Here is a 25,640-nt window from a genome sequence, read left to right on the forward strand (position 1 = left end):
GGCGAGCAGAGAAAGCAGAGATTCGGAGCATCCCGGTGCATGGGTGTCTCATGTTAACTCAGTCGCCTGACCAAATTCCAGAAACTCCAGTTGGAGATAACCTGAACACCTTTTACATCTTCCGCGGGAGGTTCTGGTTTGTCTCACGGCCTCCTCGAAGCTGCGGCACGTCGCTGAAGCGATAGCTGCCGTCTCTCAGCCCTCTTGGGTCTGCTATCAAAAGACAAGGCAACCTTGTATATAGAGTTTGCATGTCAATGCAAGTTTGAAATAACACCGAGGAGTCTTTGAGATTAAAGACCTTATATATAAATGTGAGATTATATTGCTGGAATGATGAATTCCGTGGTTGAAGGTTGTAACAGTTCCTGGAAGGCTGCAAAAATAGGGCAAATAGGTCACCTTGACATCATGCGCTTACCTGTGGTCACTTGTTCTTCAGCTGATGGGAAAAATTCAAACAGGTGATTTTTAAAAAGAAGATATTTTAAAAAAACACAACAAACAAACAAAACCCGACAACACTTTACTTTTTATGGTTATTTCAAAAGCACGCAGGACTGTATCATGGCAGAGTGATGGATCACGAGCAACGCACATTCTGTTCCGTATCAGTGATCTTACACAGTAGGCAATCCACAGGTAATCTGTCATATTCAGGAAAAACAAAATGAGGGCCATGCAGATACCCCCAAAGGTTACAGAGTGTGTTCAAAATTCACTTTGATGATAATAAGACACAGTGTAAAAAGGACCCGCTGGACGTACCAGTGGAGATGGACAACGTGGCCAGTCTGTCGGGAGCTGTGCCAGGAGAAGTTGGCTTCTGTATGAAGGGCTTTCAATATTTCCGTTCATTTGATTGCATTGAATTTTTATTCTTTGTGCCCCCTCAGCCTAAAGGCAGAGCTGTGGGAGAGATAAGTGTTGTTTTTTGAAGAACTTGGTCGCTGACCGGTGTGACGTGCTCCATGCCGGTCCCTGGCTCCAGTCAGAGCTCCCGGCTGTTGGAGATGAAGTGCCTGCTAGATTGATGTCAGGCTGGTGTAATCTGGAACTTAATAGCCAAGGTTATCAAATTGCAACTCCTGAATGCCTAAACTCTTAAATATCTAGAAGGTATTTAACAGGCCATTAAATATTTTATTGACAAGATTCATCTATATTTGCCATTTTCAGCCCCCTCATTAGCAATGCTTGTGCATGATACTGCCAGGTGCAGTAAATCCCACCTCTCTTTGCCTGGTGTAAATGAATCAAGTCAGTGACAAGCGTTTCCTTGCAGAATTTGCCTGGATAATTCAGTCCCCATCAGGGAGGAAGAGTCAGCGGTGGTTTCTCAGGCTTCCACCATCAGCCTCACTGAGCTCAGCGAGAACTTTCCTAAAAGTATATCCATTTTTGAAAGAGTCTTGCGTAGGGGAGGAGGATGCTGTGGGCTGTTTTTCCTTCATAACCTGTCACCACTATAGTGAAGATCTATAGGAAAAAGAGGCAAACGCCTGATGGTTTGTCCAGCCCTGAGATCCCTGGGCTCCGGGCGCCATCGTGTGTTAGAGACGCGGCTGCCGCTGCCTTCAGCTTCCGTAGGCAGATTTGTAATTCAGAGACCCCAGTGTACACCTTAAGTGCTTAACAACCAAAACCATTTCAGTTGAAATTCAACTGTCCTAATTGGGTGCTTGCGTGGAAGTTCACCACTCTTGAAAGAGTGAATTTGAAATCTGTAATGTTAACCAAACCTTGTTATTCATGTTCCACGTTCACTGAAAAAGCAGAAGACTCTGACAGGTTTCCAGTCAATTTACCCACTTTTCTTCCCCTTCTTTCTTCTTTTTCTGTCTCTTGCAACCTCCCCACATTTGCTTTCCTCTAATCTGACGGTGCCCCTTCCTTTCCGCTCTCTCCAGATAGCTCATCCATGCTTCTACAACCCGTCGTGTCCGCGTTCATTCCACAGCTCGCGCATCCATTGATTTTTACGTTTGTGTTCGGCTGGGACTGATCCGATGCGCTTCTCTTTCAGCCTACATGAAACGGCGACACAGCTCTGTTAGTGACAGCCAGTCCTGCGAGTCCTCGTCCGCTGGCATCGACTACAGCCAGGGAGCCAGCCCGCAGCCACAGCACCAGCTCAAGAAACCCCGCGTGGTGCTGGCGCCAGAAGAGAAGGAAGCTCTGAAACGAGCCTACCAGCAAAAGCCATACCCATCACCAAAAACCATTGAGGAACTCGCCACGCAGCTCAACTTGAAAACCAGCACCGTGATCAACTGGTTCCACAATTACAGGTATGAGATCTCCCGGGGAGCCCTGTTTGTAAAGGATTTGTTTTATTTGCTTTGGCAGGGTGCTGCTCTGCTTCAGCAGGCTGTGTCTGCTTCCGCTGGCATTGGGCGGTTGTACAAAATGAACAGTTTCGACAGCAGGGAGGTTGCGACTAAAAGTAATGCTAATGCGCTAGCCTAATTTTAGGTCATCCCTGAGGAACAGCACTATTCACATATTGATATAAGTAGTGCTTTTAAACAGAAAGTCTCGCTTTTGGGGTGGGCGTGGATTTAGAGATGTCCACTATTGAATATTTATAAATCTCATTGCAGTAAGCAAGACTGGTCTTTCTTACTTGCTTATGCACACTCTCACAGATACTTACCCACACATATATACACATATATAGGCGTGTGTTACACCTGGGTCACTTGGTGGAGGATACCTGGAAGTGTCCTCTGCTGGGTGGCACCAGAATTGCACTGCGTCCGTCATATAATTTTCCCACTAAAGAGCAAAAAGGGGATTTTCTTTTAGGTCTTGAGTCACTAAGCTCTGAAAATAGGCACAGTGTGTGCTGTATCTCTGGGAAGCTCCACACAGTTGTGAAGGACAGAGAACTGATAACCCTGATGTCAGATGCGGCTGCAGATTTATGTCCTTGTTATGATTAAATCATTGAGTCCCGCTGAAATGAAATAAGATGTTGCTCTCTTTAGTTCCTTTCTCATATTAGAAGGAACCTTCTCCATATTTGAACCGCTGAAGTAGGTTTTGGCCTGGAGACACCGATAAAAAGAAACAATGCTGGAATTGGATATAAGAATTAGAAGGATTTGAATGAACATTATCAACGGTGCTTGGGAATCTTAATTAGTGCAGCAGACTTTTCTCCAAGAAATTCGCGCTAATGAATATTGAACAGGTAGAGTTAAGATACCAGATTTAGTACTATGCTGCTCCTTCACTTGGAGCCAGTAATGCTCCTAATTAGTCCAGATTGCTAAACTTGTTTGTTTTTAGAAACTGCTAACATTTAAAGGGTATTTTCCACTTTGGCCCTTCTCAGATTTTAGCAGGGAAGTAGCTGAAGCAGAAGCAGCACTGTTTAATGAGATGTCTCAGAAATATTATGCACAATAGTTAAATAATGTTTATAGTCAACAATATAAAATTTAAAAATTATAACCAGCGGGTAATCATATTTACACTGAATTTCACTGGCTTGAATTCGCTGCAGATGCAGCCTCTTTCACTGCTCAAATGCAGGCCTCTCTTCCAGTTCCCACTTCTAGGCAATTATACACAAGTTGGAGGAATGCCTATGAAAATATGTTCCCTTTGGCCTGACAGCAAAATGTGCTGTTCTCACTTAGGCAGACGAGTGCGGGAGCACTGGTGGCATGTGTCATCTTCCTCATTATCAGGAGATCTCCTGTTCCGGCGTGCTGCGCGGAAGCCTGACAAGTCATGATTGATCAGCGCATTTAGCCACACCAAGCTATACATTAATGCAGACTAGGTGCTGACAGTTGTATACAAAATAAAAGATGTATAAACAAGGTGCTGGAGGCTGGTGGGTAGCACAAGCCTCCCAGCACTGAGGGATCTGGATCTGCTCCCAGATGTGCTGCTGTGTCTCCCGGACTTCAAAGAGATGTTTGGAGCCTGTTCGGAGCCCTGGGTGCTCTGAGCGGTTGCCACCACTGAAAATCAAAACACCTGCCTGTTCTTTTCCTCTGTACAATAATTTCCTTAGCTTTCATGCATGAAGTGCTCTTAAATAATTTGCAAGACTTTGCAGAAGAGGTATTGGTTACGTGCTCTGCTGGGGGATCAGGGTCTGACTGTTCTGCAACTCATCTACTGAAAGAAATGGGTAGTGTTGCTTCTCTTCATCTTCTCCAGGACACACTCCTGTTTATCTCTGTTATACTTTCCCTCAACCAGTTTCTTTGCCAAAGTGAAGAGTCTTCACACAGCAGCAGTTCCACATCTCAGATCTCTAAGTGTTCTTTAATATAAATTTTTCTTTAAATTCCGGTAACGCAGGGTACAGATTTGGACAAGCTTGTTTTCCTCTCCCTTGGGAATCCTGTGGCAGTGATGCTTTTTTGGGATTCAGCCCAAACCTTGCTTTCCAAAGGTGGCTGCTACAGCAGAATCTACCTTTATATCCACCAGATGGGAGATCAGCCCTGGTATTCATTTTAGGCAGCAAAAGAAATTTAAAAAAACAATCCTCGACAAGCAAAAAAATAATTCACTTCAGACTATAAATAGGTATAAAGGATTTTGACATGTCTGCAAACTGCTCCAAGTCTATGGCTTTACATCCATGCCAGTCACATAGGTCTCAGAACATAAAAATAAATATACCTTACTCTGCAGTAGTGAAGCACATACAGGACACATCAGAGTCTGAGACTCTATTGTCTTAAGAATGGTACAAAAAATTAGGAGGTGGGGATTTCTAACCCATTTCACATGTGGCAAGTGGCACATAAGCTCGGTAGGGTCACAGAGATGATACTGCACAAGCATCAGGAATTAAACCAAACTTTCCTGAGTTGTAACCTAGTGCTGTTGGATCCTAATTTTCATTGCTCATACTCTGGGCATATTTTTCAATGAACTGCAGCATTGTGCCTGTTTCGATGTTGTGTGAAAGCTTATGCAGGGAACTTCAACATATACCGCAGGAGATGAGATCTCTGATATTTTGAGTTACACTGCTAAATGCCAACAGGGCGTGTTGATGTTGAGGCCAACACCTTCTACCGAGAGGAATGCTCTCTGGGTATTTCCGAGCTGCTGTCACCAGTTCTTTTTTACCATAGGGATTTAATTACTGTGTTAATCAGGAGCCAGACTGGATTTCAGAAGCAATGTATTGGGTGTGAATTCCAGGGGTTTGAACAGACATCAAACCTTTATTTTGTAGGGCTGTGGTCAGATACTCAGCAACCATGTCGTTCTGTGTCTTGCTGGACCTGCGGTATTTTATGTGCCAAAGCTCTTACCTGTTTCCCCTCCTGACTTGGGGAACGTTACGGGAGCACCATGTTCTGGATCAATGTCTGTGCAAGATTATAGGCATAAATAGAACCTGATAATCGATGTTGCAGGATGCATGCAATTAATGGTAATAGAAAATTAATGTTAGCACCTGTGGTCTTCTGTTAGGTGAGTAATATTCTCCTAGGGAAAATTACAGATCCCCTAAATCCTTCGAAAGCGCAGAGTCAGCAAGCACTGCTGAAATACTCTGTTGCATGTCAATAAGATCATTAGCTTCAAAAGCAGTATTCACATGGTGCTCTGCATTTACCCTAATTTTTTTCCATTGTGTGCTGTCTTTTGTAGCGTATTAGGGAAAAATGAAAAAATCGTCCAGCTATAAGCACTGGGACAGCATTTCACTTGTGATGTGCAAGACCTTTAGCAGTTCTCCGTGACTAAAACCAAAAGTGTTATCTTCACTCTGAAAGATCAAGTTTTGCTAAACTCTCCCTGTGTCTGTACTCACGAGGACATTGGGAGCTCCTAAAAAGAGCAGGAGTAGGGAGGAAGGACCAAGTTAAGTGGCAAAGGTAGTGTGTGGGGGGTATTATTGCACACTTCAAGTAATAGCAGGTACAAGGTGGGACAGTGGGTAATTTTAACTACACATGGAATGCATTCATTCCCTTGAAATGCACCCTTGCCTTGTCAGTATTCATGTTCTGAAATCGATTTTTTTAAATAAAAAATGAGGCAGAAGCCAGACTGGCCCATGGGCTGACAGGCTGTCGAAGGGCTGTGCTTCCCAGAGCAGTTCCACAAAAACAGACTTCATTTCATCTTCACGTCTCCTTGATGTCCAAGAGAACGCCAGCGGGGTTCTCCAGGTTTTTTTCCTTGTTTGTTTAGGCAAACTGTGGCTCACTTCTAGTAGAAAACTGAATTGGTTTGTATTTACAAACTGTTTTCTTCTGGATCTACTAGAAATGTATTCGTGTTTTCTAAATCATCCCTTTTTTGGCCCAGTGTGTTGTGAAGTTTCACCTTCCTGATGTCAGACTTTTAGTGGGAATGGGAGACTGCAGAGCTTCTAATCTCTGTGCCTTAAACCGTATCCAGTGCTGTAAAAATTGAGCATATAATTACACATGTTACTTAATTTAAACGTGAAAAAAAAAAAAGGGGGAGAAGATGATCTGTCATTGGCTTTCACCAGTCATTTTAGTACAAATTTATTATCTGCATAAAGTTTATATTTTTGCTTTATTCCCTAACGCCCGCAGTGGTCACTAGGTGGGCCGGTCATCAACATCAGATTTACAATAAATACGCAAAATCCTGGTTGAAGTCAGAGGGGTCAGTCTCAACACTGAGCGCTGCAGAATTCACCAGAAATGGCTTTTCTGTTCAAAATCCCATCTGTGACCTCCCGCGCTCCTGCTGCACTGTGGAGGAGCCCCCGGGTGGTCCCTTTGAGCACAGCAGGGTTCGTGTGGCCGGGGAAAATGAGATTACAGAGTCACAGACTGGGTGGGGTTGAAGGGACCTCTGGAGATCTCCCAGTCCAACCCAGCTGCTCACACAGGGTCACAGAGCAGATCACACAGGTGGGTCCAGGCGGGTTTGAATGTCTCAGAGAAGGAGACTCCACACCCGCTCTGGGCAGCCTGGGCCAGGCTCTGGCACCTCAAAGTAAGGAAGTTTCTCCTCATATTCGGATGGAACCTCTTGTGTTTCAGTCTGTGCCTGTTGCCCCTCACCCTGCTGTTGGGCACCACTGGAAAGAGTCTGGTCCATCCTCTTGACACCCACCCTGGAGCTATTGATCAGCATTGATAAGATCTCTCTCAGCTTCTCCAGGATTAAGAGCATCTTGACAATTATTCGATGTTCTTCCAAGTGCCTTTTCATCAGTCCTTTGGGTTTGAAGGGTGTGAGCGCTCCCGCTGACCCCACGTGGTGCGGCTGTCCCGTAGCCAAGACAAAACGGCGCCTTAGGAAAGGGTGTTTTAAATGTGGTAGAGCAGGGCGGCCCTGAGTGACCCCGGCAGACTCACCATCCCTCTCCCCTGTCTCCTAGGTCTCGCATCCGCCGGGAGCTGTTCATCGAGGAGATCCAAGCCGGGAGCCAGAGCCAGGCCGGGTCGAGCGACTCTCCCTCCGCCAGAAACAGCCGGGCGGCCCACAGCTCCGAGGGAGACAGCTGCGATGGCGTGGACGCGGACGGCCCACCCGAAGGCAAGCCGAGCGGCCCGGAGGCGGACGAGTACAGCAATGCAACCACAAAGTCTCAGGGAGGGTCAGCGGAGTCGGCTTTCGAAGCCGGGGAAGAGGCACTGCGAGGCGCCAGGTGTTCGGAGAAAGCGGAGCCGTCGCAGGCGGAGAGCCCGGAGGACACCGACGACGAGGGCAGGCTCAGGGCGCCGCGCCAGGGCTCCCCGCCGGCATCGCAGCGCCCGGGAGAAGCTCTGGAGACACTGCCAAACTCTGCCACGGAAGGGGATGCCTCTACCTCAGCTGCCTCCACCTCAGTCCTTACAGGGGAGAGCTCCTACAAGTCAAAAGAAAGTTCAGAGAAAATCTCCAGTGTGCCAAGTACGAGCTCGACGCCGGCCGCAGGCTCGCAGAAAGCCAACTCTCTCCAGAGCCTGTTCGGCTTCTCGGAGGCGGCGAGCTCCAGGAACACGCGAGACAGCTCCCTGAGGAAAAAGAAAGCGGCGAACTTGAACAACATCATCCACCGCTTGGAGAAGGCCGCGAGTCGAGAAGAGGCCGTCGAGTGGGAGTTTTGAGATTTAAACTCGCCCAACTCTGGAGAGCTGGGAAGTGAAACTGGACCTCTACTGGTTTTATTGTGTTGCGCACTTAACCGCCCTGCGGGCCACAGGGCAAAAACGCCATAGGCCAAGGTGCATATAGAAAACAAAAAAAAAAAGGAGCGTTAAGCCCAATTTATGTTTGTGTTTTCGAGGAAGAAAACTGAAATGTGTAGTCAAGCTTTTTTGTACCCTGAAGTGTTTTTATTATTGCCCTAAGTGATTTCCACGGTTTCTGGAATAACTCATACAGCTTTGCCTTGTGCCCTCCTCTTTGGTGTGGGCTTTAAAAACAGAAAAACAGGAAAAAAAACAAAAATAAGAAAAAAGAAAAAGAGAAAAAAAAATCAAACCCACATATTAAAAGGGGGCTTTTTATCTGCCATCTAATGGCTACAGAGCGATAATACACTATTATCTTCTTAAACCAGGAAAAAAGGGGAGATTTTTCAAAAAAAAAAGAAAAAAAAAAAGAAAAAGGAAGTTTTTTGTAGCTGTTCAGTTGCCACTAAGAGATTGCACAGTCAACCGACTCTAAACACACTAGTTTGGATTCCTACGTATTTTCAAGAAAAGAAAAGAATCTTGTTGTTTGAAACTTTGAATTAAAAAAAGAAAAACAAAACACATTTACTCCACATATTTTTTAACGAAACAAAAAAAAAAAAGTCACATCAGGAAAATATCTTAATTTGTGGTAGCTGACTTAGTGTTTTCTTGTAAGTGAAATAGAATATTGACACGTAGTGCACATTGTTTCATAGCTTTAACTGATTCTGGGCTTTTGCAGACCAGAGTTTGTTTAATACACTCCATTTTAGGCCAAATCAGGACAAAAAAAAATAAATCTGAATTTAGGTATTTTATAATCTGCTTTTTAACCTCTAACCACAGAGCACGCTGATCAGACCTCATATCTAGGAGGTTTAGGAGACAACTTAGAAACAGCATGTACTTGATCATTTCACTCGGTTCGTAGTGTACAGGATTTCCTTTCGGTAAACGCAGATCGCTCAAAACAAACGTTGGCCAGTAACATTTCAGCCTGCTACTTCGGAGACGCGTGTCGTAACCCGAAATATTCAGCTTGCGTGGAGTCGCTGAAGCGTTAGCTCACGTGTACGATTGCTGTCACACACCACTGAGAGGGGACTGGAGCTGCCTCACATCGAGAACTTTTCCTGCTGTTGGTGGCCATTTACTGACTCTCTTCCCACCACAAGCACTGATTTTTAAATACGTTTTAGTTGTGGGAAGCTTATTTTTGCGTGGAATAAAAAAAAAAGAGTACATGGCAATGACCGGACGGGCTCTTCCCATGATGGAAATAGCCCAAACCCCAAACCAAAACCTTTTTGCTCTCTGGTCCCAGTCTAGACCATTCTGCCCTGCAGAAATACAGCCTTTTTCCATTATTTTATGCACAGGTTTAGGGCTGATCAAAGTACAAATCCAATTCTAACTTGTCTCTAACTCCTCCTGTTGTCTATATGTATATGCGTGAGCATAGAGGTGTGTGGAAGGATGTGTGTGCGTGAGTGTGTGCGTGCAATTTTATACGTCTGTGTATTTTCTTACGTACTTGTGCACACATAGAGTGCATTACTGCCACCTTTTTTCAATAAGCTGTTTTATCAGTTATGGCTTCTACAAGTTTGCTAATTTAGACTCCTTTATTGCCATATCTTTAAAACTAACAATAGATGATTTCGGAATATATATATATATATAAATATATATATATATAATTTTTTTTTGCTTATTTATAGGTGCTGTATTTTATTATCTGATTGTTAGGAAGGGATGAAAGGGGGCAAATATTCTTTAGAGGGATAGACTGCCGGCAGTATTGGGTATAATTTACAAGATGTAGTTGTCATACTGTATATTATTGATTGAAGACTTTTGACCGTATTGTGTATCATTGAACTTTTGTCTTAGGTCAGCATCTTTTTGATGACACTTTAATGGTGCATTCATTACTTCTTAAGTTTAATTAATATTACTTTTCTGATTTTGGGGGAGGGAGGGATGGGGAGAGGAGTTCCGACTTTAAAGGTATGTTCCCAATATTACACCTCAGTGTGCTTGTATTAATTCATTAGTAGGATTTTTGACTGTAAGATGTGAAACCACATTTCTTGCATGATGTTTTAGAACTTATGTATTTCATTTACAGTCTCTTAACATGCAACAGCAGCACTTAGCGCAAGTTTTCACAAATTAAGAATCAGTACACTAAAACCCATCCTTTTCATGATGAAGAAGGCTCTAGGAGGCTGAAAGGCAGGGATTTATTTCCTATTTTTACTGCTCGCTGTTTCAGGATACCTCCTTGGGTAACTGGGGGCTTGTGATGCAAAGCTAAAATTGAGGAGCAGAGAGAGCAGCTGCCCCTTTCTGTGATGAGCTGATAGAGAATTTGTAATGACAGACACCAGTAAGCGACAGCTCGTGCTGGAAGCAGTTACGGCTTCTTATCGGCAGCGCAGTTAGTCCGCGGGAACGGCCAGCGAGGGAAATAACGTGGCAAAGCCAAGTGTCACCTCTCGGTATCTGTACAGTGTCCTGGTTTGACTTTCAGAGCACAGCTCCATGGATAAGTGCACGTCCCGGTATAAATACACATACCTTAATACAAGTCATAACAAGACGCGTCTTCAGCCGAGAAGCGACGCTTCTGACTAGAAGACACTGATGTTTTCTTACGTTCTTTGTTTTTTTCTTGGTTGTTGTTTGGTTCAGGTGGGGTTTTTTTAATTAATTGTAGGCAAGACACTTGCCAGTCTGTTCCTACTGTCCTTGTCTGCTGATGTGAGATCCAGGTGCTTGATGCAGTCAAGTGGTTATTCTTGGCTTTCTCCATAGCGAGGGTTTCTTTCTGTTTGACAATTTTTATTTTTAAATTAATATTCCCCAAACTGTTCTTGTGCCTGTGTCTATACGATTGCATTCCATGATGCTTACTGAGAGCTCGTGCTGCATTAGACGACAGCGGAACTGTATTCACAGGTCGAACACAAATGCAGCGCTTAAGGTCAATCTCTCTTCTTAATAAGCAATACGTAAGTGCCTTGAAACTTATATCTTTCTTTTTTTTTTTCCTGTTTGTTTTTGGTTTGCTTTTCAGGATTCCACTAGTTCTTGAGGATTCTTTAGTATCTGCCTGGTTTTTAATGCTGTAATGATTTTTAAAAAGCATATCTGTAGCTTGCCCTAGAGGAAATCGTTCTTTTATAACACTAACTGTTAATTCTAAGCTCCATTATTACATTTGAGTCATGTAATTTTGCTGGGTAAAGACAGCATTCGTAAGTCAGAAGTCACTCCATCCTGCCAAAGGTTGTCATTGGTATCTATTATAAAATTAATCAAATAAAATGCTGTCAGTATTTCCTATATTTTTGGCACTTTATTAACGGCTTAGCTCCTTTTGTTGTTTCCCGTTTCATGATCTGCGTTGAATGTGGATTAGCCTGCTGAGATGCTGTTGGGGTGACCCGGGCGTCACTTTGGGTCCCTTAGTGACCAAGTTATTTAAGGGCAGACAGAGAAACACCCTCGGATGGGGCTCGGAGAGTCGATGTTCCCAGCTGTTCGTTCCCGGTTTTTAGCCAAGGTCACAGCTGCTTCTCTGTTTCGGTGGCAAGTGAAACGGATTAGCTTGAACTACTGCCGAGATTCCCCCGTTGGAGATGAGTTACCTACTGGCTTTCCAAACTGGTAGAGACGTCCCCAGCTTAGAGACTGAACTCCAGCGGCACGGAGAGGTTTCCGCTCTATTTCTGATGGAGTGAGGCATTTCGAAGCAACGCTTTGAGGAGGGCGTTTAGTGGAATAACTCCTTTTTAACTTAATGAAAAAGATAAAAAGGCGGAAGGGAAGAAATGCCAAAGAGTAGCACGGGGGCTTTTTTACCATCTCGGGTCCCTGATGGCATGGGAAGGGAAAAGGTGTTTTTCAGGCACGTGTGACATGGGGCTCATCTCGCGGGACGGTCACTCTTGGCAGCAGAGCCCTCGCTGTTGGCGTTTCTGTGCCCCATGGCTAAAAGCACAGGTAGTGTTCAGTAAATCTGTAATGCCGGAGTCTGTTTTTTTCCTGAGGTTCTTTAAAAGCATTTTGTATTTTCTCTTTCTGTTTCCAGTTCCATGCTCTTACTAAAACTGTGGGTGAAGGCCCCAGGCCTTTACACTGCAGATAAAATTGTAGATAAAACGGTGAGGGAAGGACAATAGTGTAATACTTGGTTTACTGAAAGCAAAAGTATCCCCTGGCAGGGGGTTCATACAATAGGGTTGTCAATACACTTCCATTTTTGAGGATACAGATTTCAGACAGTGGAATTGCACATGTTTATTGGCAGGAATGCATTTAATTACAATTGCTCTAGATGCCATAAAATGTGACCATTTTATTTATTCGTCTGTAAAATGCCTATAGATAGGGGCACTCTCTAAAGGAACCTGTATCATTGCACTCTGCCCATATCATGAATTATTGAGTCCTTTAATAACGAACTCCTTGCTGTAATAGAAAAGATCTATCTTACAGTTAAAAAGAAAAACAATATGTGCCTTTCTCATTAGGTGAAAGATCTTTGCATTATTTTTATGTAACTTGTGCATATGGGAGCCATGTAGAGAAGAGGGGTCATGAACACGACAGAATTCTATGCAATATCCTCTGATCCAATTACTTAAAAGTTGCTATTTTACAATCCTTTAGTGGGAGAAATAGTGAGTTAGAGAAGCGCATCATTCTGATAATTCAAACTACAAAGCGGAGAGATTCTCATCTAGTAGGATTGAGGGAAATCGGACAAAATACCATAATGAAATAATGGTAAATGCTGATAGTGATTGCAGTCCCCACTCACACAGCTGCAGTCACGAGTCTGTCATTTGCCATCTTAAAATTATTAATTTCAAGTATTCTTCAAACTTATGAAATAAAAATGCTCCTGGCAAAAACAAACAGGGCAGGTTAGAAACAGAAGAATAAATAAATTTCTAAATAAATAAGTGACCGTATATAAAGTATGAGAATACATGAGAAAAAGTAATTGGTTTTGGACACTTATTTGCACTTAAATCCAACATAGTTTATTTAAACGGAAATTTCACAGTAATCTGGACCAGTGCCTTGAGCGAGGTTGCAAAGAGATGGGTAATTTTAGCAATTTGTTGCAAACTGAAAGTAAATGGGTGACATTTTAACGTGCAGATGGACGGCACTAGATTTGCTTCATTTGTATCTCTTCCTAAGGAGTGAACTTCTTAAATTCTCCTCTTTCTTCTTCACCCAGCGTGCGTATCCCGGGATTTTCTGTCTCAAAGCCGCTGTCGGGGCTGAGCTGCGAGGGTTCCGTGGAGAATATCGGAAACATGGGAGGAGGAGAAGAGGGAAAAATGGTTCTTAGGTGGGGGGCAGATTTAATGTTCGCTAAAACCACATCAAGTCTTTCCCGTGAGTGAGTGGCAGTTCTGGCCCTGACGAGGCAGGTGGCTTAATAACCTCGTATTCCTAAATCCAACTCACGCAGGTAGAACAGCTGCAGAGCAGTTCTTGGGTTCACTCAGATGCCGGGCTCCTACTTGCCATTGCACTTTCTGCCGCCCCGCTCTTTGAGCATCAACATTTTCTTCCTTTGTGTTGCATATACAATCAACTTACTTAAAAATTTTAAAAAGGAGATAATCTTAAAATTCTGTACAAACAAAAGGCTTCTTTTTCCCAGCAGTTTAAAATGTTGCTGGATGGTTTTAAGTTGCAAGGAGAATCACTGGTGTGGAAAGCACGAGATCTGAATTTCTGTTCCAGCTCAATCTTCTTAGTTTGAAAAGTGACTTAGTTGACCCCGTCTCATTCACATATGTATTTGAAACCTAAAATGCACAACTATTATTTCACCAATTTGTTCTTTCCTCCCCATCTGTTTTATGGGATATATTGGCTATGCCATGTATAAAATAGAGTTAATAATGAACTTTATAACAAGAAAAGCCGTTTATGCTATGCCTAGGGACTGATTTGTCGCACATGACCAGGTCATGTACTATGCCCTAACCCTGTTAATATGCAAGGATAAAGCGTTTTTATGCTCTGAAGGTGAAATGTATCCTTTTGGAGAAGGTTAGCGTTAGGCCTGTGCACTTAAGTTTTCAAAAAGCCTTAAAAACAGGTTTGCAAGTGGTGCCATCTCTCTCCTCAGGGATGATTTCTCCGCAGCCGAGTGGTACTGTGGCATATTTAATAGAAAGTGTTAGTTGTAAGGTCATTTTCCCGTTGAAAAGAGTCTTGCCCTGACCTTCTGTTAGTGACCCTGCTCAGCCAAGGACCGATGGAGGCACCAGACCAGCTTCTCCCAAGACCTGGGCACGCCAGGTCGACCCCAAAGTCCTTGGCTGTCTGAGTTCTCCATTTTTACAACCATTTTGTGAACAGAAAAAAATAATGATCTGATTCCTGAGCTTGATTTTCATTGGTATTCACAAACAAGTTCTGGCACTAAAGTGCATTGAAAGGAAATGCCTCCTTTTAAAAAAAATGATAAGATTATGGTATTTTTCCATGTCCAGCTATTCCACAAAGGACAATTGCTGCCATTTTTTCAGGCTTGCTTTACTCACAGCGATGTTGGTAGGTTTTTGCCGCAGTTGTGTAGATTTCTTATTATTAAAACCCTTGGTTTCATGGTATCATTGCAGTTTTGTATTTTGAAACAGCCAAGCGCAGATGACGACTGAATTCTTAACCAGAACAAAACGGTGCAGGAAACAGGACAGAAAAGTAGATGCCTGCGGTCCCCATGGTGTCACATCTTTGACTTTTGTTTGAATTTTAGAGATATTTGTACTACCTAGTACAACCTTCATCCAAAGATCCTTGGAAATGGAGAGTCGTGCCAGGAGATTTCTGCTGTTACGGTGACTGCTCTTTGCAAAGTTACTGTGTAATTCTGTGGTGATGTTCATAACAGTGCAACCTCTCTGTCGATGGCAAGAAAAACAGCGCTAAGTTGCATTATCCTCTTCTGTCTATGCGGGTAACTAATATGCGTTTTTAGGAGTTGTTAAATATATGTATGTACATGATTGTATGGAAGAGCCCTTCTGTATATACTTACGTGCTTGGTGTTAACGGTGCAGTAGAATCGCTACAGCCAAATTCGCGAAATCGTTTGGGGTGTAGGTGAGCGCGTGCTTAAAACCAACATGTGTTTTAATGCGCAGAGAATGCCATTGTCCCACTTGTCAGATAAATTCCCTGTCGTGAAGAGGGGATTAACCACCTGAGAGATCGGAGTGTCTGAGATACACGGGTTCAGCTAATGAGGAGGGGGAAGATCGCGGTCAGAATACATAGAAATAATTCCAAGGGTCTGGGATGCGCAAAAGCCGAGGGATGTGAAATGGAAGGTCAAACCTTGTCCCCGACATCCCGTAGCGGTTGGGCTGTAGGTTTTGCTTTGATGCGGCTTGTAGCAAGTTAATATGCCAGGTATTTGTACACGCCACATATACTCTGCTAAATCTGTGTATGGGGGGAAGGTGGGTAGCAAAGACATGTGCAATGTGGTTAAAACAACGGCAAAAACAGCTGATCAGAAAATTAAGTATCACATTAAAGCACGTGGTTCATTCTTCATCTCCCTAAACTGAAAATTCAAGTATTCTTAAGAATGAGATAGAAATGCTCTATTCTGCCATTTCTCTCAGAGGGTGAACCTCTGTGTTTTCAAGAGAAGAGATAAAACTTGGCACCTGACTTGCTCCGAGGTACAGTCTGATCTCCAAGTAAATACAAAAAGCATTTTCTACAATCAGTCTTTTGATCAGACTTCTCTGGCTTTTGTTAGCTTACGTTAGACCCTTAGTGCTATTGTGATGTATTATTTAAATGGGGGTACATTATTAGTAGCTTTAAAAGTGTTCCCAAAGTACCTCGTTACCTCTGGATGCTCGTACAGGCTGTACAGGGAGCACCTGGGCATCCAGTTCCTACAGGAGGCTCGCGGGGAATAAGCAAGATCACATCCGTATCGTACTTCTCTTTTTCCTCGATCAGGGCTTCCATTTCCTTCTCTCCTCCTCTAGAGAGATGGAGATCACGGATCAGTTTTGTTCTGTGGCGGAAAGATTTTAGTTCAGTGTGAAATGATTTTCAATCAATAGGCGTGTCATCGAAATCCCATGTGTTACCGCGTTTCCCATTAAGTTTCTCAGTTTTACTACTTTCCTGCTCAACAATCTTTCTAAACTTGGAAAGCTATGTGCCTTATTGCCTAATCTCTTTGTGGAGAATAATCTAAAGCACAGGGGTCTAGACTGCAGCACTCACAGCCGCTTTTCATTGGGGTGAGGGGAGAGCGAACGCCGACCGAGGAGGGTTCCTGTGCCAACGAGCACTCGAGACACTGTGCGCTGAGGCTTTGTGCAATAGAAATCCTCATTTAGCGTTGGGAGGTTTATGTCCCGGCCGCCAAACGCTGGCGAGCGCGAGCTCTAGTTTAGGAGAATTCAGGTCCCCAAGGGAAAAAAAGTAAATAAAATAATAATAATCCCTCTGGGTTGGCTCCGGTTGGGCCTGGGATTGGAAAATCCACCCTCACCCAGCAGCGGTTTTGCTTGTAAAGCTCCGTCTCACCGCCGCGCTCGCAGGTCTGCAGCCGTTCAGGAAACACTCGTGGGCTCCGGCCATCGCCAGCTCGTCACCGCGTCCTTTCGTGCCATCGCTAACACGTGCTGTCGTCTTTTCCGTGCCCGGAGCTGCGTGGCGAGGCGCTGGAAAGTCATTCGGGTCTCAGATTGGGTTTGCAAAGAGCAAGCGTTCGCCTGCCGGCGTCCTCAGCCGGTACCCGCACTTGTGTACCCTCTGTCAAGCTCGCTCTCTGCAGCATCGTAAGGTGAAATATATAAAGGTGGTTTGTGATTAGGAAAACAATCTACTGTTTCCTATTTATGAGATTAATTTTAACAGTTTCTTTTTTTGAGGTTTATTTTTGTTTGGTGTGCACACGGCAGGAGTATGTACATATCCCATGAACGGATGTTGGAGAAAGCCTGGGCTATCCCAGCGACGGAGCGGGTGGTGTCGGCTCGCTGGCCTATCCATATCATTGTGCCCCTGTTGTGTTTTTCTAGAGCAATCATTTTTTAAAAAAAAAATATTTTATCTAAATGCCTAATAAATAATATTATTTAAGTAGTTTTAAAATAATTTAGGACTGAGAATAAGAAGCCTCAGTTGCGAAAGACGAGAGTTAAAATATACAGAGAGAGAAAATACCCTTAGCCTCCTAGAGCCTCTACTGAGATTTTCATGACGATGCAGTGCCCCTTTGTCAGAGTCCATTGCGATTTACTCAAGAGTGTTAATTTAAAATGAGAGAGTGGTTTCCTGTGATGTTCATCTTTGTTGGCGTATGTTTGAATTTCTGATTTTCTTCTCATTCAAAGTTGGTTGAGGAAAAAAAAAGAAACGAAAAGAAATAATCACCTTGTGCAGCAGCAACTTTTCCCTGGTGTGAACTGCGGAGGTCGCGCATTGCGAATCGATCTTTGTCACAGAGGAGTCGTTTAGTTCTCTCGCGGTGTCGAAACACGTTCAGACAGGCTTTCCCTGGCTAGGAAACCGGGGAGCGCCGAGCTGCCTGGAGCAAAATGGAAAAGCGTTGCGCTAGAAACGGCCGCAGCTGGTGGCGGGGAGCGCGTGTCCGACCGCACCGGTGCCAGGGTGGCCACACGGCACCGCGCTGGGCCGGCCACACAGCACCGGGTGGCCACACGGCACCGCGCTGGCCACACGGCACCGGGCTGGGCCGGCCACACGGCACCGGGTGGCCACACGGCACCGCGCTGGCCACACGGCACCGGGCTGGGCCGGCCACGCGGCACCGGGTGGCCACATGGCACCGCGCTGGGCTGGCCACACGGCACCGCACTGGCCACACGGCACCGGGCCGGCCGCACAGCACCGCCGCTGCGGGTTTGGAAGCGAATTTGCACTTTGCCTTTCGAGGGTGTCCCACTGAAAACCATCAGATGAATTTCCTCATGCGAGGTTCTTTCCTTCCGGCATAGTCTGAAAAACAGAATTTAAAATAAAAAGACAAAAAAGCCCTATGGTAACGATTGGGTAACCTCCGCGGAACAAAAAGGTTGTTCCTGTCACAATACTCTATGCATTTCTGTGTTGGAAAGCATGTTTTACCCTTCCCGTTCCAAAAGCGGGGGCACCGCGCGCCCCACTCGCTGGAAACGCTGCGAGAATGTCACGTGTACAGATCTGGACGTTAATTCCAAAGCAGATGGAGGTTGGCTGGGGAGGGGGGGAATGTTCTTTTGGTTTGTTTTTTAATTGTTTTTCTCATGTCCCTCTTCATTTTTTTTTTTTTTTTAATTAAGAAATTAACTCTTTGCATTTGTGCAATAACTACTTGCCATGATAATGGGCAGAGCTTTGAAATGCCCCGACTACTAACACAGCACAAGACGAACTCAAACAGAAAGTGGTGTACTTTTTCCTGAGAACTTTTTTTTTTAATAATAAGCTCAGTTTTTACCCCAGTGTATTGTGGTGTCTTACATTTTTAGCAGTATTTTATATTTTTTCTGTAACGCACTAAGTCTTAGATGTTTTTAGAGCTTGTTTGTTATATTCACAATCACAGATTTAAAAGAAAAAAAATCCTCACAAAGACCCAATTGACCAAAAAAAAAAAAGTGTCATTTTTTTTTTATTTGTACAAGTAGCTTTGAGAAGCCCACGTTGTGTTGCTGTGACTCATCTTTTGTAACATTTTATTTCTTGGTATTTGTTTAAACATAAAAGTAAGAGTTTATATGGCTGGCAGTAGCAGGGCAGCGCTCCCTCCGTCAGCAGAATGGCATTGTTTCTTCTGTCTTCGTTTGGTTAGCCATATAATGTTTGTTCTCAGCACTGTACAACGGTCCCTATATGATATGGAGAAGCAATATCACTGTATGAAACTCACACGATGTATTATTATTATTATTATTCACTAGCACCCTAGGTGTGATAATTGAAGTAAATATCTTTTATACAAACACAATTCCGCGTGGGCTGTCTTTATTGGAGGTGAGACCTGAGTCCAAGCAGCAAACATTTACATTGGTGGTTCTGGCTGGGTTTGCTGGGGATTTCTCTTTGTCTGGGGGGGGGGGAAATTCACTTTTTGTGTATCAGTTTCTAGGCGAGGGGGGATATTTTCAATACCTTAAATACTGAAGTGTCAGATTTCCGAGCCGTGTCCTTTTTTCAGTGGAATTCAAGTGTGAATTCGAATTCCTGTTGCAGTCAGTGAGAGGGGGACACCTGGCTTCATGGACAGAAAAGATGCATTTTGGGTCCGAGACTGCAAGGGGGATTGTTTTTAGCATGATAATGATATGTTAGTCAATTATTAAAAAAAACCAGAATAAACGCATTGTCTTGAAGTCAAAAATGCTTTAGATGTAAAAATGAAAATGTAAAAGAATTGTCCCAGATATTTGGCTCACTGTTTATTTTTACACTTACTTTTTATATAAATTCCTCTTCTAGTGCTTTACGACATGTTGTTCCTATAGATATACTCCATATTTACAGAGTCTAGAAGTCAGAAGTTTGGTGTTGGTGAGGAACAGATGTTTTAATCAATCAGCAGAATTCTATCTTTAAAAAATAGTAGAATAAAGCCCTATCTTGAACAGGTTCAGGTAGAGAGTGTGTGTGTGTGTGTGTGTGTGTGTACGGGTGTGTTTGCTGTGCTTATTTTCTCAAATTGTGAATTGGCGGTGGTTGTGAGGGACCAACATTCATATTGTGTCCTGCAGTTTATTTCTTACTGTGATTGTTTTCCTGCCCGTGTGTTGTGCGCAGCCCACAGGCCGAGATTCCTGTTGAGCAGGGAATGTTCAGCTGGGCACGAGGAGTTTTGAAGGGCCAGGCTGGAAATCTGTTGCCCAAAAATGTCCGTCTGTCCATCCTGGAGAGTGCGAGTCGGGCTGGGCTCCCTCCCAGTCACTGGGGTCCGTCCCACTGGTGTCACACTTGGGGACGCTTCACCCAAGTCTGCATTTGTGTTTGGGGGTGGGATGCTCTTCGCGATGTATTGAAAATGCTATTTCATGCCTTAATTTCTTTACAAATGTGTGTTTTCTGCTTTTAAAATGTTGGTGACGGGTTGTTCCACGTGATACAAAGCTTCTAGTTTTAACACACTTTTTTCCCTAGTTATTTAATGGCTGGTCAAACTGTTGCTTGCTATAAATGGTATTATCTTGTATAATTTGACTGTAATCATTTTAGGTTTGATGCTAAACACCCACATTTTTAAAGTACTATTACTCATGTTGGTTAATTTCTATATTTATAACCTGCACTTTTCTTTAGGTGTGGTGGTATCGGCACTGAACTAAAATCACATGCGTGGTCGTGAGCAAAAGCTTCATTATGCTTGTGAAAGCACAGACCTGTACTGAAGAAGCTGGAGGGGGTTCCTTGTAGCTCAGAAGCAGCCAGGATAAAACCAGATTGTCCTCTCAAGCCTGAATCTCCAGAAGTTTATTTTGGGGATGCTAGGAAAGCAACCAAAACCACAAGGATGCATCTCGGAAATCAGGAGCAGAGACTTAATGGTCTTCCATGGAGATAGATGGATATTCTGTGATAGCTTCGTTTGGTTGCCCTTCAAAAGGATGTCAAAAATCTCCTTTTCGGAAGGAGAAGTGTACACTGTGTGTTCCCATAGACCCTTACTGACCAGCACTGGGGCACAGCTCTATCAGGAATCAGATGCTGTAGCAAGGGTGAGGTTTACATAGGAGATACAACAGGCGTTCACTGTATTAATGGGTGAAATCCTTGTTCCCACCAGGCAAGAACATCCTGTGAGCAGCTCACGTGGTGCTTTTGGGCCCCACTTATTTCCCTTTCAAAATGCGATCATTTTCTTCTAAGTATTGCTGTTTTAATACAAGTGGTGAAGGAATTGTGCACTTGCCAACGGAGGGCTTCAGAAAACATGATTTGATTACAGTACAGCATTTTATTTTCTTTTTGCTCCAAGCTATGGGAAGCCGATAAGAAAATTCAAACTGTTTTCTTGAACTCTTCCTACTTACCCATGTAATTATCTTGGTACCCTTGGAAATAATCCATTCTTCTATGAATCCTCTGTCCTTACAGGGAGAATTTATTAAGCAGTGCTGTGTTTCTTTGCTGGGGGCTGTTTATTTTGGAGTGGCTGAGCCAGGAGGAAAGGGAAGGAGAAATCCTTCAAACCTTCCCAGCAGGCCCTCAAAACGTGAAAAGAAAAGGGGGGAAAGGAGGGGAGGGAGCAGGAGTTTTGCCTGCGCCGCCTCTGCCGGCAGCTGGCGGAGAAAGACGGAGGGCTGTCGGTGGGAGACATCTCGCCGTGTTTCAGGAGCGCCTTTTGCTCTTCCCCAAGGCCGCTTGCACGGATTTATCTGATGAAAAGGGCTGCAGGAGACGCAAAGGAGGTTGCTCATGTACTGAGCATGGCAGCAAAGGTGAAGAGCTCTTTGCCCTGTGCTCCCAAACCCTTTGGTACTTAAGCAGATCCCTTTGGTACTTAAGCAGATCCCTTTGGTACTTGGGCAGATCCCTTTGGTACTTAGGCAGACGAAGCCCCAAATCATGTCCTCAGCGTGTTGAATGTGATCTGCTCTCTGCTGTCCCTATTTTTTCCTGTCTTTTTGGTGGCACACAAAAGTTCTTGCTGCCTTCCCCGGTGCCAGTCCCAGCCCTTGCTGTCTAGGACTGCACATCTTCTGCACAACATCCCTGAAGGATGTCACTCACGGTTCTTGATGTCTTCTCTTACAGCCTCTGTATCTGCAGAGCAACCTCACCGCTTCATTCTTGGAGCTTTGGCAGGGCTGGTAAAGACGAGGTGACAGTGCCAGGAGGTGGAGATGGCTTTTAGAGATGCCGTTGTTCCTTTCTTTTCACCACCTGCTTTCTTTTTTTCGCGCTTTTATAAAGCTCGCAGGAAGTCTGATCAGAGAACAGTCTCATGGCAGGTACAGAGGTGATAAACAAGGGCGGCCTGAGACTAATACAGTCCAGACATTGTGGATACTCAGTTGCTCTTAGAGCTGACTGACCTTTCCTCCCTCTCTGGAGATCTCTAGAGAGGTTGCTTTAAAATGTCCCGAACACCCAGTTCTTGTGTGACTTCTGTAGTGTTGGTGGGATCTCTGGAGCACTTGATCTCCAATATCTTTATTCACTCTGGTGAGATCCTTGGAAGAATACACCAGCCTTTGGGTGGTGGAGATGTTCCTTCGTTGCTTTGTGTGGGGTGAGGTGGACCTGGGAGATGGCTCTGCGGGGCTTTTGTGCTACAACATGCTCTTCAGACTTTACCTCTGAACGGATTTGCACCACTCTGCTAGACTTGAGAGACAGGGCTCCGATGCCTTGTAGCAAAGCAATGTTAAATCATTCCCTTCTGCCATGTCCTGTTTCTCAGCCTACTGACAGCTCACAGCAACGCTGGCCCCAAGGAAAGGGCTTTGCACGAAGTTAAGACAGACTGAATGACTCCCACACAACTCTGGACCATGCAGAAATGTTGTCCCATTCTGAAAAGGTCAAGACGGAACTAGAATCATTGAGATGTGCAACACCAAAAGGCTTTTGACAACCTTTCTGTTGTGGGAGGGATTTTGGCTCAAATCTTTGTTCCTTGACATTTTCATAAACCAAAAAGAGGGCAGAGAACAATCACCTGGTTCAACCAGAGCTCGATCTGCAGCATCTGGACAGCATGTCCCTCATCCCTTCAGCACAGAGTCATCTCCCTTTGATTTGCCTGGAAAGAGAGCAGGACTTTGGGCAATAACATTACTGCCTTTTTCAGACATCCTTGAAAGCTCAACGCCAAGTATTTCAAGAACCTGAAATTGTGCCTTAATTTATGTACAAACCTGGGAGCTCTGGAGTCGGGTAGAACTGGAGGCAGGACTTCGTTGGCTTGAAAAGGCTCACGGGAGAGAGACGTCAAAAAGCCTGAGCACTTATTTGTGCCTGGGGAAGAACAGCCATTTCAACTCCTCAGTAACTGTCCACAGCAACCCGGTCATTAACCAGAGTGGCCCAACGTGGGGAACGGTGAACAAGCTGGAAACATCAAAGAACTCGTGGAAAACCCAGTTTCCTGCTTCTTGCCTTGGCTCCTGCTCCTCGTCTGGCATGCTCAGACACCGCTGTTTGTGCTGAGCGAGTCTCCAGCTTTGTGTCTGGGCTTCTCAGCCTTCATGTCAAGGTACTCCAAGATTTCGTTATCTCACCATCATCTTCCTTCCAGTCAGTAAAACAGTCTTAGAACCTTTGAAGCCATGGGTTTCAATGCACTTTGGTTGACTTCTGAGAGGATAGTTTTCAAAGAAAGCTCCTCGCGTGCCACTTCTCTTCTTGTTTTCTTATTTTTCTACTGTTATGTAAATCCAAGGAGGCCAGACAGTAACGGAGGCAGATTAAAAAGTTACCATAAGGCAAATCAGGGTGTGAACTTGCAGAGCATCAGCTAATTTGCAGTAAGTGCCCATGTGTGTGCTCCTGCCCTGCAGATCCCTTCAGCAATACCGCTTACCTCTTGTTTCCTTCGGGCTCAGGATACACATGAGCAGTTACTCCAGTCTCCTGGATGTATAGCAAGTTACAGCCTATCTTACCCCAAGGTGATTTATTCATCTGTCTGTATCCTCAGTAATCAAGCCACCATCTTATGGAAAGATTGCCTCGCATTTATTTATGTCTGGCCTTATAACTTCAAGCTAAGTTGCTAGTATGTCTTAATTTTCTCCATCTGTGAAAACAGATGCTGTTTATTTTGGATGATTTGCCAAGGGAGTCCGATTGCTGGGGCTTGTTACCGGAGTCAAAGTTGCTGTTGCTCCGTGGCGGCGCTGGGCTCGCTGTCTCGCAGCCCGTGGGCTCTGATATCTGTGGGGCTCAGGGCTCCCCACAAACGTGCTCTGGAGCCTCGGGCTCCAGGACTTTATTCGCTTCATATTCACTATAAGGATTTTAACTTGCAGCTTTGGAAGAGTGCGAGACGGATGGTGCTACACACAATGAGAGAAGTGTGAGATTCAGCTGAATCTTTTATTCTCCGTTTAGGATTGTTTTGCTTCCCCTCTGCGTGGGGCACCTCTGTGTCTCACCGCATGGCCTGTCCGCACAGACACTTCACGTTTTTTCAGGCAATGTCACCTGTGGCCGTGCTCCTCAGGTTGGAGCTACAGTTAGACTTCATCTTCTTTACAGCATCCTCTTCCTAATCACTCCTTCAGTTTGGGGCAGGAATGTGACGCTTTTTCAAGAGCCTCACCAACATTGTTCTACCTGCTGGATGACTTTTGCAAAGTGGTCGGTTCCTCGCAGAGGACCTGATCCCCCTCCCCGCTCACGCTGGGTGTTTCATCAGGCCACGTGTTTAGTGATACCGAAAAGACCTGAAGATGTGGTCGTCACACGGGGTGCGTGGGAAGAGGCTGGTGGCCGATGGTTGTCCTGAAAGGTGTTTCTCTGCAAGCCCAGGATTCCCCAGGAGGATTGGGCTGGGGTGTTGAGGTGGAGACCAAGTTCAGCTGTTGGTAGCAAAGTTCAACAGTTGTGCAGGGACTTGTTGCCCCGTGTTTGTTGCAACTGATTTCTGCCAAACTCCTGGAAACCTATTCACAGAAGCTTTTTCTAATGGTGGTTGTGTTATTGGCCAGCTAGGCCAGGTGAAAGCTCAGGGATTTACCATCAGTGTCATGATGAATTTTGGCGAAGAAAATCCTGATCAAGGAAGAGCGTTCCCCCAGCCAACAGTTCTCTAGGGACCTCACAGGTGCCCCATGCGAAACTCTGTATTCCAGCTCCCATCTGCTCAGCCATCTTCCCAAGGACTCCCTGGAAAGCAGGAGGTGTTTTTCAGTAATACTCCAGTCCCCGTTTCTTGTTTTCTGTGTATCAGCTGGAGCCAACAAGGAAAAACCAGCCCTGCCTGTGCCGAGCGTTCCATGGCTCAGTTGCTGCATTTCATCACTTTTCTCCATAAGGTGATGGCAATATCAGGCCCATTCCTCCATTGCCTCAGAAATCAGGAACGGCAGAGTTTGAGGCTAAGGATACTTGAGTTTAAAATACTCAGTTTAAAATGCGAATTTCCCCCGGGGTTCACCTTCTTTCCCCCATTATCTTCCGCAGTACCTCTCCACCTTCCGCGGCTCTGGAGGTATTTGCACATCTGAAGGGTCAGGGCAAGGGCCCTCCAGCACAGCAGCTCGGAGGAGACAAAAGCGCCTTTTCTTTTGCTGGATCTCAAGGCTTGAACTGACCTGCGTGCCTGGGAGAGCATCCACCTGCTGCTGGGGGCGAGGGGTCGCTGGCAGAGAAGTGACGAGGGCACGGGTGGCCGCTGCCGCTTTGAGAAAAGAAAGTTATGATTAAAAAAAACCACCAGAAAACCACCGTGAATAGAGATACTGAAGGGGAGATGAGAGAGAAGCTCCGTGCGCTTGGGTCGAT

At 44.8% G+C, this 25,640-nt stretch overlaps 1 protein-coding gene across 7 annotated transcripts in view; it reads left to right on the forward strand.

Annotated features, from left to right (window-relative positions):
- The window catches only part of CUX1 (cut like homeobox 1), a 264,153-nt gene that overhangs the window by 224,670 nt on the left and 13,843 nt on the right, over positions 1–25,640 (forward strand). For 6 of the 7 annotated variants that reach the window (XM_065853071.2, XM_071816982.1, XM_071816983.1 and 3 more), the window contains 2 exons: positions 2,027–2,291; positions 7,355–19,167. The exons of the other annotated variant lie outside the window; for it this stretch is intronic. In XM_065853071.2, coding sequence (XP_065709143.1) covers positions 2,027–2,291; positions 7,355–8,066 — 977 coding nt within the window. In that variant the 3' untranslated portion in view covers positions 8,067–19,167. Of the gene's footprint in view, positions 1–2,026; positions 2,292–7,354; positions 19,168–25,640 lie in introns of those variants that run through there. 7 annotated transcript variants of the gene reach the window in all.

The sequence above is a fragment of the Patagioenas fasciata genome, chromosome 19, assembly GCF_037038585.1.
Source record: "Patagioenas fasciata isolate bPatFas1 chromosome 19, bPatFas1.hap1, whole genome shotgun sequence".
Taxonomy (NCBI): domain Eukaryota; kingdom Metazoa; phylum Chordata; class Aves; order Columbiformes; family Columbidae; genus Patagioenas; species Patagioenas fasciata.